The sequence below is a fragment of the Rhinolophus hipposideros genome (assembly GCF_964194185.1).
Source record: "Rhinolophus hipposideros genome assembly, chromosome: 14".
Taxonomy (NCBI): domain Eukaryota; kingdom Metazoa; phylum Chordata; class Mammalia; order Chiroptera; family Rhinolophidae; genus Rhinolophus; species Rhinolophus hipposideros.
Genome location: NC_138060.1, coordinates 60,628,083 through 60,642,935, shown reverse-complemented (window position 1 = coordinate 60,642,935; position 14,853 = coordinate 60,628,083). Strand labels below are relative to the sequence as shown.

The 14,853-nt window shown below is 50.1% G+C and overlaps 2 protein-coding genes across 6 annotated transcripts; one reads left to right on the top strand and one right to left on the bottom strand.

The window, feature by feature from the left end:
- Window positions 1-154: 154 nt before the first annotated feature.
- NME6 (NME/NM23 nucleoside diphosphate kinase 6) lies at window positions 155-10,677 on the top strand. Of its 5 annotated transcripts, none has more exons than XR_013994867.1 (7): window positions 155-498; window positions 2,780-2,876; window positions 4,411-4,513; window positions 5,044-5,083; window positions 5,525-5,685; window positions 5,962-6,981; window positions 7,796-8,270. XR_013994867.1 is itself a non-coding variant. In XM_081071926.1 (7 exons), exons 2-6 carry the CDS (start codon window positions 2,787-2,789, stop codon window positions 6,126-6,128), a joined length of 561 nt encoding a protein of 186 aa, XP_080928052.1. In that variant the 5' UTR covers window positions 155-498; window positions 2,780-2,786; the 3' UTR covers window positions 6,129-6,137; window positions 7,796-10,677. The 5 variants fall into 5 exon arrangements, 4 of the variants coding, with proteins under 4 accessions (XP_080928052.1, XP_080928054.1, XP_080928053.1 ...); XM_081071926.1 differs by having other exon boundaries at window positions 5,962-6,137; window positions 7,796-10,677; XM_081071928.1 differs by having other exon boundaries at window positions 184-498; window positions 5,962-6,133; window positions 7,796-8,862.
- Window positions 10,678-11,005: 328 nt separating this feature from the next.
- CAMP (cathelicidin antimicrobial peptide) lies at window positions 11,006-12,880 on the bottom strand (the record flags this gene model as incomplete). The annotated part of the gene is made up of 4 exons (XM_081071962.1): window positions 11,006-11,143; window positions 11,718-11,789; window positions 11,931-12,047; window positions 12,683-12,880. The coding sequence occupies 4 exons, from the start codon at window positions 12,878-12,880 to the stop codon at window positions 11,006-11,008; spliced, it is 525 nt and encodes a 174-aa protein (XP_080928088.1).
- Window positions 12,881-14,853: the final 1,973 nt, after the last annotated feature.

Genomic DNA, 14,853 nt, shown 5'->3' with positions numbered 1-14,853 from the left:
GGTCCCGCTGAAGGCATTGCCCTCTGCCAGGCTGCCACCCGGATCGCCCATCCTTTCTTCTCCGTGCATCCCGGCCTCGTCCTCCTTTCCGCAGGAGGGCGCCCAAGCTCGGCTCGGAGGGGCGGTCCCCACCCCCCTCACCCCCCACCTCCCCGCCCCCCAGGCGGCTTCGTCCTCCCGTCCGGTCTCGGGCGAGTACCGCAGAGAGACAGGGGCCGCCGGTAGTCGGCCCTCCTGCTGCAAACCGTCCGGGCCGTGAGCCCGGGCGGATCTGAGAGCGCGCTGCCTCGCAGGGCCCACGCGCCGCCCCCTCCGCGTCCGGCTCGGCCCACAGCCTCACCGCGAGGACCGGGGGCGCTGCCCGGCCGAGCGCCTGAAGGACCCCGCTCGGGCCGCACCGGCTAGCTAGCACGGCGCCTGGTGGCCCGGGCCCGCGGCGGGACGACCAGGGACCCGGACTCCAGCTGGACCGGGGCTCCGAATAGCCCAGAATCTGGGGTGGGCTCTGATTCCTGATTCCAAGAGGCAGGGGTCGCTCGGCGGCAGGCCTGGAGAAGTGGAGAGGGGGCGAGGGGATGGGGTCAAGAGATGAGATGTGAGCCTGGAGGGGCGAGAGGGCGGGGTCAGGTGCTGTGGGGCGATGGCTGAATTGAGGGGCTGCAGGTCCCCGCAGCGCATGCGAGGACGAGGGGCTTGGCTGCTGTCTTCCCGGAAGCAGAGGGCTGGGTGCCTCAGGTGTGGGGACAAATGTCCAGGCAGCTTCTAAAATTTGTGATTCTCTGATGGAGTGGCCTTTAAGTTGAGCAGGTTTCTCGAGCTGTCGTGATTTTTTGTAAAGAGCCAAGACAGCCATAACTTAGCTGGCATTAGAAAAGGAATCAGGTCCTCTCCTGGAGGGCCCCTAGCGGCCTGGCCTTCGAATAGCTGGATCATTCATTCGTTGGTGCAACAAATACTGTTGCGAGCCAGCTATGTGGCAGGCACTCTCCGGAGGTACTGAGGATACATGGTGAGCAAAACAGACTCCCTGCTTTCATGGGGAAGAAGGAACTGAAGAAAACGTGCAAGAAGCCATGAGAAAGTGTTACAAAACTGAGTAAGACCTAGTGGGAGTAGGAGGAAACCAGAGGAAGCACATCCTGGCTATGAAAACTTCTCCCACAAAGGCTGTCAGGCCAGAAAGTCTTGGAGCTGTAAGACCCACGAGGCTGGAGAAAAAGAAAGTTCAGGAGTGGGGGGTTCCAAATGAGGCTCCAGAGGGATGCAGGGATGGGATCACGCAAAGCCTAGTAGGCCACGATAAGGATTTGGGGTTTTATCATACTTTAACGGGTTAAGGAGGGGAATGAGCTGATTCAATTTGCATTTTTAGTTCACTCTGGCTGCTGTGTGGAGAACAGATAGTAGAGGGTGGCAAGAGGAGAGATGGAGACTGTTGCCGAAGTCCAGGGAGGGATGGTGGTGTCCTAGACTCGGGTGATGGCAGTTAAGAGGGAGAGAATTGTATGGATTTGAGATGTGCTGGTTACATAAAACTGCCAGAACTTTGCTAGTGGGTGTGGAGGGTGAGGGAGGGGAGGTGTCTAAGACGTCTCTCCCTAGATACATGGTAGAGATTCCACTTGCTTTTGGGTTACTTGCCACCTGGGATATTAGGGCAATTGGGATGGCTGATTTTATACTGGTTAGATGGGGCTTAGCTTTGTGGTTCGAGTGGCACATCAGGCTGAAATCTACAGAAAGGAACTGAGTAGAAGAGACCTTGGCATAACACCACCTTTGATGTGATTGTCAGGCAACTTGTGGGCTAAGAAAAAGGACAGTGTTGTCCAGACTGCCCCGAGTGTGTTCATGGAAGCCTTCTCTATTGGTTGGCAAATAGGGGTTCCGCCAGATCATCTTTTGAGACCTAGTCCTTAGTCCTGCAGAGATGATCAATTTCTCACATGCAGATATAATTTCATAGTTGGAAGAGACCTCAAATTCTCTTAGTTCAGTTTATAAAATACTTTTATATGCTTTATATCATTTCCACAATTATTTATTGAGCTCTTATACCATGCTAGACACTAGAAATACAACTATGAATAGAATAAGATTATATAGGTTCATTTAGTCAATAAAATTAATCAAGCACCTTTGTGTCAGGCATTGTTTCAGCTGCTTCAGATACAACATGGTTGCAACTAGTCCCTGACCTTGGAGTTGCATGTCTACAAGCCTTGCCGTTGAGGACTATCTGTAAGAGTAGATAAGAGATGGTATCCAGCAGACTTTCTGGTATCCTGGCAACATCCCAATTCTTGTCCAGTCTTCCGATTCTAAAAGTGATGGGCAAGCACTATGGGATAGAAGACCTTTGGAGTGGAAACACAGTCTTTTGAGAAGTGTAAACTGGAAATCCTCTGGAGAACACCAAGGACAGTTAGGAAGGGAAGGGAATATTGGAGAGCTAGGTAGTGTTTAAACTTGAATTTCTCTTGAATGGGGAACTCTTTCATAGGCTACAGTCACAGAAACCAGGTAATGTACTCCATAGGGCAACCTGAATGCCCCCTTTACCAGTCCCTTCCCTCAATCCCATGAGTCCAAGTGGCCATTAAATACAACGTACACATGTATATAATAACAATGTATACACTTTTACTGTGTAACTGTCATGTGCTTTATGGGTGTCAGGAGTGAGAGCACTGGTTGCCTTGCAAAGCTGCGTGGCTCCAGAGTCAGACAGCGGGGCGTGCAGCACCGCTGGGTCCCTAATCCAGCTCTCTGGTGGCAGGAGCGAGATGACCTCGATCTTGCGAAGCCCTCAGGCTCTCCAGCTCACTCTGGCCCTGATCAAGCCCGACGCGGTTGCTCACCCACTGATTCTGGAGGTAAGAACGAATCCTAAGCCTCTGCTGTATATACCCCGGGCACTACTTCTGCGTCAGGTGCCACAGGGCCACTTGTGAAGACTGACAACACAATCCTGTGTTAGAAGCCATGTAGGCAAAGCTAGGAGCCATGGACTCAGACCCTAAGGAGACTAAAAATCTTTTGGAGAAGGGGGGCACATATCAAATAATAGGATCCAATACAGTAATAAGAAGAACCAACCTTAAGACAGTGTATGTATATTAGTTTTCTATTGCTGCACAAATTTAGTAATTTAAAAAAACATCTTATTACTTCACAGTGTTAGAATCTGAGGTATAGTAGGCTTGGCTGAGTTTTCTCCTTAGGGTCTCACAAGGCCAAAGCCAAGGTATCAGCTGACTGGGCCCAATCTGGAGGGTATGGGAAAGAATCCACTCCCAAACTCATTCGGGTTGCTGGCAGAATTCGGTTTCTGTGGTTATAGGACTGAGGTCCCCATGTCCTTGCCTTTAGGTGGGGCCTACTGTCTCTAGGGACCATTCACATTCCTCATCAGATGGCCCACTCCATCTTCAAGACAGCAACAGGGCATCAAATGCCACAAAACTGACTTCTTAAGTTCCCAGCCAGATAAAACTCTGCTTTTAAAGAGCTCGTGTCATTAAATAGGCCCATGTGGATAATCTCCCTTTTGATTAAAGCAAAGTCAACTGATAGTGACCTTAATTACACCTGCAAAATCCCTTTGGTCGTGTAATGTACCAATGACACTGCATTATGTTCACAGTCCTGGATATTAGGGTAGGATCTCAGTGGGGCTCGGCGAGGGTCATTTTGGCATTCTGCCTACAATAGTTGAGTAAGTACTAGCAGTCCTGCTAAGCCAGCCCACTGTGGGGAAGACCAGAGCCTTCGGGAACGTGGCCTGCGTGTGTTGGGACTAGGACAGGCCCCCAAGGGAAGGTGGACTTCCGCTGATGCACAGGAAGGTAGGTGTGCCACCGCAGGGAGGTACTGAGGCAGGACTGTGTGTGTGTGTGTTGGGGGCGGGGGGCACGGGTGGGCTGGGCTGGTGGGACGAGAGAATCGGAAGAGGCAGAGGGCAATAAAATGCAGTCTTGAGCAGGGGACTAAAGTGGTTGCACTTCATTCCATGAATAATAACAACTCAGAAACTTCCGATCCGTGTGTGACATATAAACTATGGTGTTATTAATTTATCAAGTGTGATGGTTCAGAGAGTGGGAGAAACTCAATGCAGGACCACTATCAGGAGACTCGTGGTGGTCTGAGTGCTACTTCCTGTAGGCTTGTGCTCAAGGGGCTGTAGGATGGGGGGCAAACACAGAACTTCCTGCCCCCTCCACCCAAGGCACACACTCTGGTCATGTGACTGAAGGTCTTCATCTCACCTTCTCTTGTGACCCACACGGACAGACTGAAGTCCTGGGCTCCGATGGGTCCTCGCGATTCTTTGAGTCAGCCCGAGTCTCCTGTTCACTCACATGGTCCTTTTGACTGATTTTTATCTTTGTGGTGGTGTTTTCCCAGGCTGTTCATCAGCAGATTCTGAGCAACAAGTTCCTTATTGTACGAATGAGAGAACTTCTGTGGAGAAAAGAAGATTGCCAAAGGTTTTACCAAGAGCATGAAGGTAGGATTAACAACCTGATCCCAAGAGGCGTGCAAGAGACTTGACCTAGACACACAAAGGCAGGCTCTCTACTTCCCGACCATAAAATTGTAGCCAGTCTTCTAAAGTCTCTGTTGATACACAAACTTTTCATGATTATCAGGTTCTTATTTTTTATATTTTCTAGGAAGATTCGACCTCACAGTCCCAACTAGAAACTTAGTTTCATGTCCTGATAACATCAGTAGTTAACATTTAGTAAATGTTTACTGTGTCAGACATTTCCTAATGCTCATGATTTCATTTCATTCTTCCAACAGCCCTACGAGGTAGGTTGTGTTATGTCCCCAGTACACAGATTAGGAAACTGAGTTAGGGAAGTCGATGACTCCCCCCAAATTGCAAAGGTTTTAAGTGGCAGAGCCAGGTATGTCGGACTCCAAGGTCCTCGTTCTTTTCTCTAGAGGTTTTTATCACTCTATGTTAGGAGACAGAAGTTCTACAAGTTTTCTTGGGCACCAGTGTCTTGATGAAGGTTGTCTTTTTTGCAGGGCGGTTTTTCTACCAGCGGCTGGTGGAATTCATGGCCAGGTACTTCTAATTTTGGTTCCAGCATCTTTATCTACTAAGACACCTCTCTCCCTGCGTCCTGTATAAATTCATTAATTTCATTTATCACTCTGTAAAGTTGTCATCAGTGTCAAGTGTCCAAAGAAACGTGGGCTTGGGGCTCTGACTAGCCAACACTGAGCTGGTGGCCACCTGTCCCAGGGTGGTCACCAATACAGTGGCTATAAAAGAGTGTTGCTGAATGCTGCCTAGCAACTCTGCTGATCTCTGTGGCTTCCTAGTACATCAGCAGTAGCCCTCCCCCCCCATCACCTTCTAGTTGAAGCAGCATTGGTACTCAGCTACTAGAAAAGGCAAGAAAACTCTCAGGATGTACAGTGTGCCTTTATCTCTGCCCTGCTCACAGCATGCCCCCCTAAATCCAATAGCCAGATTCCTGCCATGAGCTCCTTTTGTTCACAGTGGGCCAATCCGCGCCTACATCCTTGCCCACAAGGATGCCATCCAGCTCTGGAGGTCGCTAATGGGACCCACCAGAGTGTTTCGAGCACGCCATGTGGCCCCAGATTCAATTCGTGGGAGTTTTGGCCTCACCGACACCCGGAACACCACCCATGGCTCTGGTGAGTCGTCCTTCCCTGTCCACAGCCATAAACAGGAGGATGGGTTGGGGTTGGTGGGCGGGCCATATGCTGGGGTTGAGAGTCAGGTCGTTCCAGTGAGCTTTTTTCCCAATTGTATTTCTGGCCTTTGTGACCGTCTCAGCAGATATGGCCCAAGGACTGAGGGGCAGGCAGGGGAAGTAGAGGGTCAGGTTTCTGAACCTGACTCTGACCGTCTCTTGCCTCTGTTCAACACTCCCTATTAGAATCCCTTCTCTTCTTTACTTCCTCTTGCAGACTCTGTGGTTTCAGCCAGTAGAGAGATTGCAGCCTTCTTCCCTGACTTCAGTGAGCGGCGCTGGTACGAGGAAGAAGAGCCCCAGTTGCGCTGTGGCCCCGTGTGCTACAGTCCCGAGGGCAGCATCCACTGCGCAGCCGGACCAGGAGGCCCTGGACCAGCCTGATGCAGGCCTGTGGGTCGGGAAGACTGGGGGCATTGCCCATCCTTTCTCTTAGCCCTCTGGTCCAGAGCATTTTCCTGGGACCTGAGAGGCCTGGGGCTCGTGGTGCCATCTCTGCTAGGCACTGCCACCTGCTTGGGGGCCTAGCTTCTCACTGCCGCTGCCTCTAGAACCTAACTCTATGTCTACCTCTTCTCTGGAATGTTCATGGCCGGGTCAGAGGGATGATGGCTCCTCTTTTTTCTGAAAACTATTCATCCTTTTTCAAGGAGGAGCTTGCCTAATTGACTTGCCTGAACAACGCAGGCACTCTGTATAAGCGACATTTGGCCTATCTTTCAATACAAGTCAGCATCTACCGAATCCTCACGGCTGGGAGCACCTGCACGTGCCTTCTTTCTCTGTCTTGGAGTACTTGAACCTGTCCTAAAGCCAAGCCCTCTCTGCCAAGTGAAGAGAGAATTGTGTAGCAGCCTCCAGGAGGTTCACACACACAGTGTGCGGCTTGCGTCATGCAGAAAGGCACCCTGGGACAGAGCTGAGTGTGGGCTCAAACCCGTGCTGTGCACCTGGCCCAGGGCTGCATCCTGAAGGAAGGGCCACCTTTTATTTGAATAAAGGTGTATCTGCCCCGTAGAGGCATGTATTTATGACTCACATTTTTCTGATTTCCACAAAGCCACTAAAGGTAGCCCTGTCTCTGCTGTAGCTGAGGATGACAGGTATCAATTGTATGACGAACCACCTCAAAATTTAATGGCTTGAAACAGTAACGATGTATTCGTATGTGTCCTTGCATTGGCTGGGTAATTCCACTGGTCTAACTTGGACTCACTCACGGGGCTGCACTCAGCAGGTGGGTCCAACGTGGTCTTTCATTCTGAGCTGCTTCATACCGTGAAGAGGGCAGGCCTCCATTCACAAGCTTATGAAGCTTCTGCTGGTGTCATGTTTGTTAACATCCCTTTGGTCAAAGCAAGTCACACGGCCAAGCACAGAGTCCATGTGGGAAGGGCCTGCATAAAATCATGGAGATGAGGAGGTGTGAATCATTGGTGTCCATTTCCATGACAAGTTAATGTCCCAAAGCTACCATTTCATACCTACTGTGTTTCCCCCAAAATAAGACCTAGCCAGACAATCAGCTCTAATATGTCTTTTGGAGCAAGAATTAGTATAAGACCCGGTCTTATTTTACTATAAGACTAGGTCTAATATAATATAATTAATATAATTAATATACTATAATTAATATACTATAATACCAGGTCTTATATTAATTTTTGCTCCAAAAGACACATTAGAACTGATTTTCTAGCTAGGTCTTATTTTCGAGGAAACACGGTATTGGCCTTTTATATATCTTTGGCAAAATCTCTATTCAGGACCTTTGCTTATTTATTTATTTATTTATTGCTATTGAGTGGTATAAATTCTTTATATTTGGGGGTATATTAACCCTTTATCAAATATATGGTTTGCAAATATTTCTTCTCATTCTACAGGCTGTCTTAATTTTGTTGATAGTTTATTTTGCTATGCAGAAAAATTGTAGTTTGATGTAGTCTCACTTGTTGATTTTTGCTTTTGTTGCCTGTGCTTTAGATGTCATGTCCAAAAAATCATTTCCAAGACTCATATCAAGCACCTTTTTTCCTGTTTTCTTCTAGGAGTATCATGGTATGGGCACAGAGTCCCAGACAGCAGTTTCCAGGCTCTCGGTCTCATGTGGAAAGGTGCTGGCTCGGGTAGTAGATAGCCATCAACTGTGATCAGATGGCCATCAGCTGTTATTGGTTAGCCATTCGCCACTAATATAACTGCCGTGACTACGCTAGGGGGTTGGTTGGTTGGTTGGCAGAGAAGCAAACAGCGGATTGCAGATCGTGTGGCTCCTGATTCTTGTGTCTCCAACCCAGCCGCCAGCGAGAATATAGTAGTATGACTCCCCTACCTATGGCTCCGTGGGTGTTCCTTTTTGGCTTCACCATATCCTGTGTTCTTATGTGGGGAGCGGGAGCTGAGACCCTGCATGACATATGGTTTCCAGGGTTACATTTAAGTCTTTATAGCCCATTTCGAATTAATCTTTGTGAGTGGTGTAAAATAGAGGTCTTGTTTCACCTAAAAATTATAGAAGACCCCAAAGAGATTTGTTTTTTAGATTTTTTTTGGGGGGGAAGGGAACAGGACTTTATTGGGGAACAGTGTGTCCCAAGTCAAGTTGTTGTCCTTTCAATCTTAGTTGTGGAGGGTGCCGTTCAGCTTCAAGTTGTCCTTTCAGTCTTAGTTGTGGAGGGTGCAGCTCAGCTCCAGGTCCAGTTGCCATTGTTAGTTGCAGGGGGCGCAGCCCACCATCCCTTGTGGGAGTCGAACCGGCAACCTTATGGTTGAGAGGACGCGCTCCAACCAACTGAGCCATTCAGGAGCTCAGCAGCAGCTCAGCTCAAGGTGCCATGTTCAATCTTAGTTGCAGGCGTTGGTGCCCACCATCCCTTGCGGGACTCAAGGAATTGAACTGGCAACCTTGTGGTTGAGAGCCCACTGGCCCATGTGGGAATCGAACCGGCAGCCTTCGTAGTTAGGAGCACGGAGCTCTAACCGCCTGAGCCACCAGGCCGGCCCTTATTATATATATATATTCCATTTAAAAAACAATAACAAATCCATCACTTGTTAACATACATACTATATTTTTATGAAAACTATCTGTATTTTCCTTTAAAAATTTAGAGACAAAAGAGGCATTGTTTTACATTTTTGCAAATTTCTTTAATGTCCAACTTGATAGAAAAAGCTGGATTCCCTTCTGCTTCTGTATCCAATCTATTGTGACACATATCAAGCATAGGACCCAGGCAAAGGTCTGACAGATTTGTCAGGTTAAGTAACATGGAATCCTTTTTAGATCTGGCAGTTTATCACTTACTCATATAGATAGCGAGAAAAAAAGTCGCAAAAGGTGCCAGCTCCCCAAGGCCCTTATATAAAGTGACACCAAAGTAGAAAGGACCGGATGACTCCATCACAAATGGTAGGACACACTCTTGCTGAGAAGCCAATTCTAGACTGCATTTGAGTGGTTTATAGTCCGTAGCTGTACCCTCGGAGGTGGTGGGGAGCCGGGGCAGAGAGCTGCGTACCTCATCAATACTCTCCTAAGAGAGATGGCGGAATGCCTGGGAGATGGCATCTGAGCAGCTGTTCACAAGCCTCCCAGGCTTGTGCTCCAGGAGGGTCACTTTATATCCATCCCAAGATAAGGATGTCAGGGCATAACAATACCTGCTCTTGCTTGGTTAGTCTCTCAATTTCCGCTAAAGCCCAATGACAAGCCAGTAATTGCATATCAGATGGACTATACCAAGTGGCACTTCTAGGCAAATGCTGTGTCCGTAGCCACAGGGGGACCATTGCCTAGTGGCTCCATCCTTCTGCCGCTGTCAGTCACCGACACTTGTAAATTTAAAAGCTCTTTAGGACTAACTGGCCTGAGGGAGGGCAGTTGTCCCGCCTGCTGGGAGGTTTCCTTAAGCTCTTCTGCACCTATCAGCTCTAGTTGGTGTGTGGTTGATCTCTGCCCCACCACCCTTACCTTCTGTGTTGCGTTGCTGCCACCATGTGGCTGGGCTCCCACTTGTGTACCTGTTCCACTGCCATTGTCCTTCCTAACCATGGCCTTTCCCCAATGGTAGCACCCCTTATAGTCAGGAGAAGTGTTACTCATACTCATACTTAACACATCATTTCCACAAAGCCTTCAGCAGGATCAGCTCCCTGGGTGTGTGGAATGTCCACCAAATGAAACATGACACAAACTGGTTTCAAGGACCATCGTAAGGCTAGCATTGGCTGAAACAGCACATTTATAACCTGCAAAAGACAGCCTTGAACTTCACCATTATTCTGGAGAGAAGGGGTCAAAGATTCCAGAGCCCATTGGAGTATGCCTCTTTTTACTATAAGACAAACAAGGACCATCTTTCAATGGGTGTTACAAGTTTGGCACACAATGGAAGTTTTAGTACAAGGAACATGGAGTTCTTTATAAAACGCAGCATGTTTTCTTTGACTGCCAGAGGGATTCAATTTTATGAGTCTGCCCACATTGTTTCAAGAAACTGCTTGGCAAACAGGCCTCTGAATCTTGCTGTGATTTATTAGTCACTCCCACAGACTGTTGATAACACAGAGGTAGAAGCACTAAGATGGAATGTTTGGTTTGCTAACTAACAGAACATTGTTTTTTTGTGAAAACATTGGGCAGTGTTGTTGTTAGAAGATCCTAATACTACATGATGAAGTGATAACATTTGATACAGGTGTAATTAATTAAAACCCTAGGACAACCACTTAAAAATATTTTAAACAGAAATATAAATAGTAAGCTGAAAATAGACATAAAACAGAATCATAAAAACAATCCAAAAGAAGGCAGAAAAGGAGAGAGGGAAAAATGAAGTACGAACTGAAAAAATAAGAAAGAGCTACAGGTATTAGGTTATATTCCAAATATGTCACTGACTACATTAAATGGAAGTGGTCCAATGTTAACCACATTTTTTAGTTTCTGTATCTGACACATGGGGCCTTGTTGACTAGGAAGGGGCTGTCCCTCCCAGGGTTAGTGGATTCCTAGAGACAGCAGCCTTCATATGCAAACTAATCATAATCACCCCAGGGCCAAGCCTGGGACAACTTGGGGTCAGCCTCTACACACACACACACACACACACACACACACACACACACAGCCTCCCAAACTCTGTCGCATTCAGTGGGAGGAGGCAAGACAAGTGAAATTGAAGCCTGGAGGAAGTTGCTTTTACAAGAATTTATTTTTCAGAATCCAGTAGCCTGAGCCAGGGCAAAGCAGGCCCTTAGGACCCTTCCCCGGGCACAACATTTGAAAAAAAATCTTTGATTCTCTTGCCAATTTTTTCAAGCCCTTGGCCAATCTTCTGCCCACCTTTCCGTATGAGTTCGCCAAGCCGGCCACCGAGTTTGACATTCTGGAGCTGTGTACCAGGAGGAAACAGTTTCCTTGTGGAGACTGGACCCAAGGTCAAGACCCCTCCCCACCTGGACACCCCCCTTCCTGGGCCACCCTAAGAGCCTTGGGGCCCCAGTTCACCCTCTGGCTATGAACTCTGGAGCATATGCTAAGTCCCTACAGCCATAAACAGATGAGGAAAGTGAGGCCCAGAGATGGCGAGGGGCTCCCAGGGTCACAAAGCCCAGCACAGCAAAGCTGAGACTGGAGCATGGGCGAAAAGCTCAAAACTCAAGTCAGTGGCTTTCAAGCTTCAGCAAGAGTCAGAATCCTCTGCAGGGCTTGTTCAATTCAAACTGCTGGGTTCCACCCAGTTTCTAACTGGAGACTGAGAATTTGCTTTTCTGACAAGTTCCCAGGTGAGGACCACACTTTGAGCACCACCGCTCTAAGGGATTGCAGAGTAAAAACAGGTTGAGGGAGGAGCACAGGGTAGAAGGGGCTTTCTCAGCCCTGGATGGGGCAGTGGTTAGCTGGTCCATAGGAAGTTCCATGCACCATGTCCCGTCAGACCCTGCAACCCAGAAGGGGCCACTCACCTCCTCACAGCTAATGTCAAAGTAGCCATCGACCTCGTCCAGAGTGACTGTCCCCACACACTGTTTCACCAGCTAAAAATGGGAGGCTCAAGGTCAAACTGGAAGCCCCGAGCCATAACGTCCCAGCCTAACCCCAGTGCCAGGGTCTGAAAATTGTTCAGCATCTTGGGAGGCATCCGCCAGCACCCCCAGGCCCCAATTCCCCAGCCTCACCCCATTCTCCTTGAAGTCACACTGCTCCGTTGGCCGCTGTGTCCTCTGCCGCCTCCTGGGGCACACAGTCTCCTTCACCGTGAAGCTCACAGGCTTCGGGATGTTTGGGTTCTCATCCTAGCCAGGGGAGAAAGCAGGGAGAATGGGCGTGGGCTCCTGCTTGCCTTCTCTGATCTGTCTCCCTGCCTTTCCCCCCCCACCACCAAGACAGCAGCTTTACAACAGCTCCTACTGTGTGCCTGGCACTGAGCTTGGTGCTGAGGCACAGAGGTGGGGAGGACAGAGCCCATTCCTGCCCTCACCAAACATACAGAGAGCAGGAGAGGGCCTCAGACAATCTCTAAGGGGGCTGAGGGAAATTGGAGGCCTCCTGGAGAAAAGACATTGCCACTGAAACCTCAGGGCTGAGCAGAACCCTTTCCTGTGTGGGAGACAATGGATTGCAGAGGAGACTTAAAGCAGGGAAGTCACATCCCAGAATCAGTGACCCCATTCTTGTCCCTGGAATTCCCAGAAGTCCCTGAAGCCTGAATGCAGGTGTGAGGTCACCTCTCCACATAGTAGAGATTCTAAGGCAGGAAGCTGTCATACTGGGAAGGTACACAGCTTTGGAAGGCTTCCTGGAAGAGAAGGGATCCCACCTAACAGAAGTGCCTTCCTGATAAGAGGTCCAGCATGAGCAGAAGGAGTGGCAGTATGACTGCACCGGGTGGAAGCAGGGCCTCCCTCCCCAACCCCTTTCCCCAACTCACTCCGTGGGGCTGCTGGTCCAGCTCCAGGAGGCGGTAGAGACGAGCTTCTGAGGACCGCTGGTTGAAGCCATCCACAGCACGGAGCACGGCCTCCCTGTAGGTGAAGGCCTGGGCAGTGGCTGGAGGCATGGCCAGGCCCAGCAGCAGTAGCAACAGTGACCACTGCCTCAAGGAGGGGCTGCCGCCCTGGGTCTCCATGGTCCCCAAGTCTGCCTCCTCCCAGCCTGCAGGACCCTCCTTTATGCCCAACCAGGTGCCTTCCTGACCTGCCCACCACTGGCCACCTGCCAGGGGGTGGGCTGGGGCTTGCTTCAGCCCTTGCTGTTGCCTCATGGGGCTTGCTGGGCAGTGGACAAGATCTGCCTCCTGTGTACGTGAAGAAATGGTTTCTCCATCTCCCTAACAATGCCTCGGCCTCTCCTGGGCCCCACAGGGGAGTTTTGGCCAGGGTTTCTCAAGAGAGTTGGGTCCTCCGGGAGAGGAAGGAAGCCAGGCGCCTGTCCTACATCCTTCTCCCCACCGTGGCCTCCTCAGCAATCAGGGTCGTATAGTGTATTTGCCACCAAATCCCTAGCTCTGGGCACTGCCTGGCACTCAGTTAATTGATTGACAGTAACCATCCTCCATCGAGAGCCTTACCCACCCAGCCAATCCCAAGGAAGACTTTCAAGGCCACACCATCCTGTCCTCAAGACCCAGCCCTCAACCAGTTCTGATGGGGCTCTGTTACATCTGTCTCGCCTCTCCTGGATTCTTCTCCACTGCTTTTCAGTCTAAAAATGTCCCCAGTTCCCACCAGACGTGGCCTGTGGCCCTGGCTTCTCCCCAGCCAAACCTGAGGAAGTGTTATCTATAACTACGTTGACCCACTACTCTCTCTCACAATCAAGGTCACTGCAGGCTGGCCAGCCCTCACTGGATCCAGTGGCCACTCTCAAGCCTTGTCTTTATCCACCCAGGTGCTGGTGACCCTCTGTCCTCCTGAAACTGCCCCCACCCCGTTGCCCCCTGAAGCCGCTCTCCTGGTGGCTCCTTTTCCGTCTCCTCCAAGGTCCCTCCCTGTAGTAAGCCCTGTAGGAGGGCTTACAAACGGGCATCCTGGGCTGCTGCTCTCCCCAGGCCTCACATCTCCCTGCGACATCCCCTCTCAGAACACCAGTTCTCATGGACAGATATCAACTGGTCTGTATCTCTGAGTTCAAGATTCCCATGAATATGTCCCCATTGAGTCACCTAGCCTGCTATTTTGGTGAGGTAAAAGCCAGGGGAGCACCCATCTGCTCCTTCTTCTTCCTGGGGACACCATCCCTGCCCTGCTGCCTACCGCCATCTTCTCTCCTCTGACGTGAGGCCATAACCTCCAGACTCCACCTTCTCTAGGCTCCAGGCTCTCCCCAGACCGCAGGGTACCCTCCACACCACTGTCTCGGGGCTCCTTCAAACTGCCGATTTGGCCAATTCACCCTAGCCTTCAGGAGCCCACACCCCTGGGCTGGAACCAGGGCCTGGAGTCTTGTTGCTCCCCTTGCCCTTACCTGCAGCCCTGCATGTCCAGGTGTCAGCCTGCCACACACCCCTAACCACGCAGATCTCTCTGAGCTTCCTGCTCCTTCTCCCGTCAGCACCTGATTCCCCTGCTCGGTAGGCCCGTCACCTTAGGAAGCCTTCCCTGACCTCTAACCAAACACAGCAACCTCCTCCTCTTTGCTCCCATAGCCTTTAGGAAGTCTCCTCTGATTTGACCCCAAATGACTCCCTGTCCAGCGTTCTCATTGAGACAACAGGCTGGAGTAGCAGGTGCTGGGAAGTGGAGAGAGAACAGCTGGGAGAGATAATGGGCTAAAGTAATAAAGGGGTCCAGAGGCCATGAGGAACATTCTAGTAGTAGCTGGCCTTTGGAATGGCCATGTGGCCCTGAGGCCTGGAGTAGTTTGTTGGCCTGTGGGACCCTTTGGGACTTGGACAGGGTCCCTTGGAAGGTGGCAGCCTGGATGAATGCTGCTGGTTGCACACTCAGCCTTGGGAAAAGGAAGGAGAAATGGGCCTTTGTGCAACTTGGTTTCATAGTCCACGTATTGCCCCAGGGACCTCTTGATCAAGTAGAGCTTGCACATCAGGGTCCTTTATAGCGGTTGGGAGGAGGGCCACCCCTAAAAGCTCTCCTGGACCCT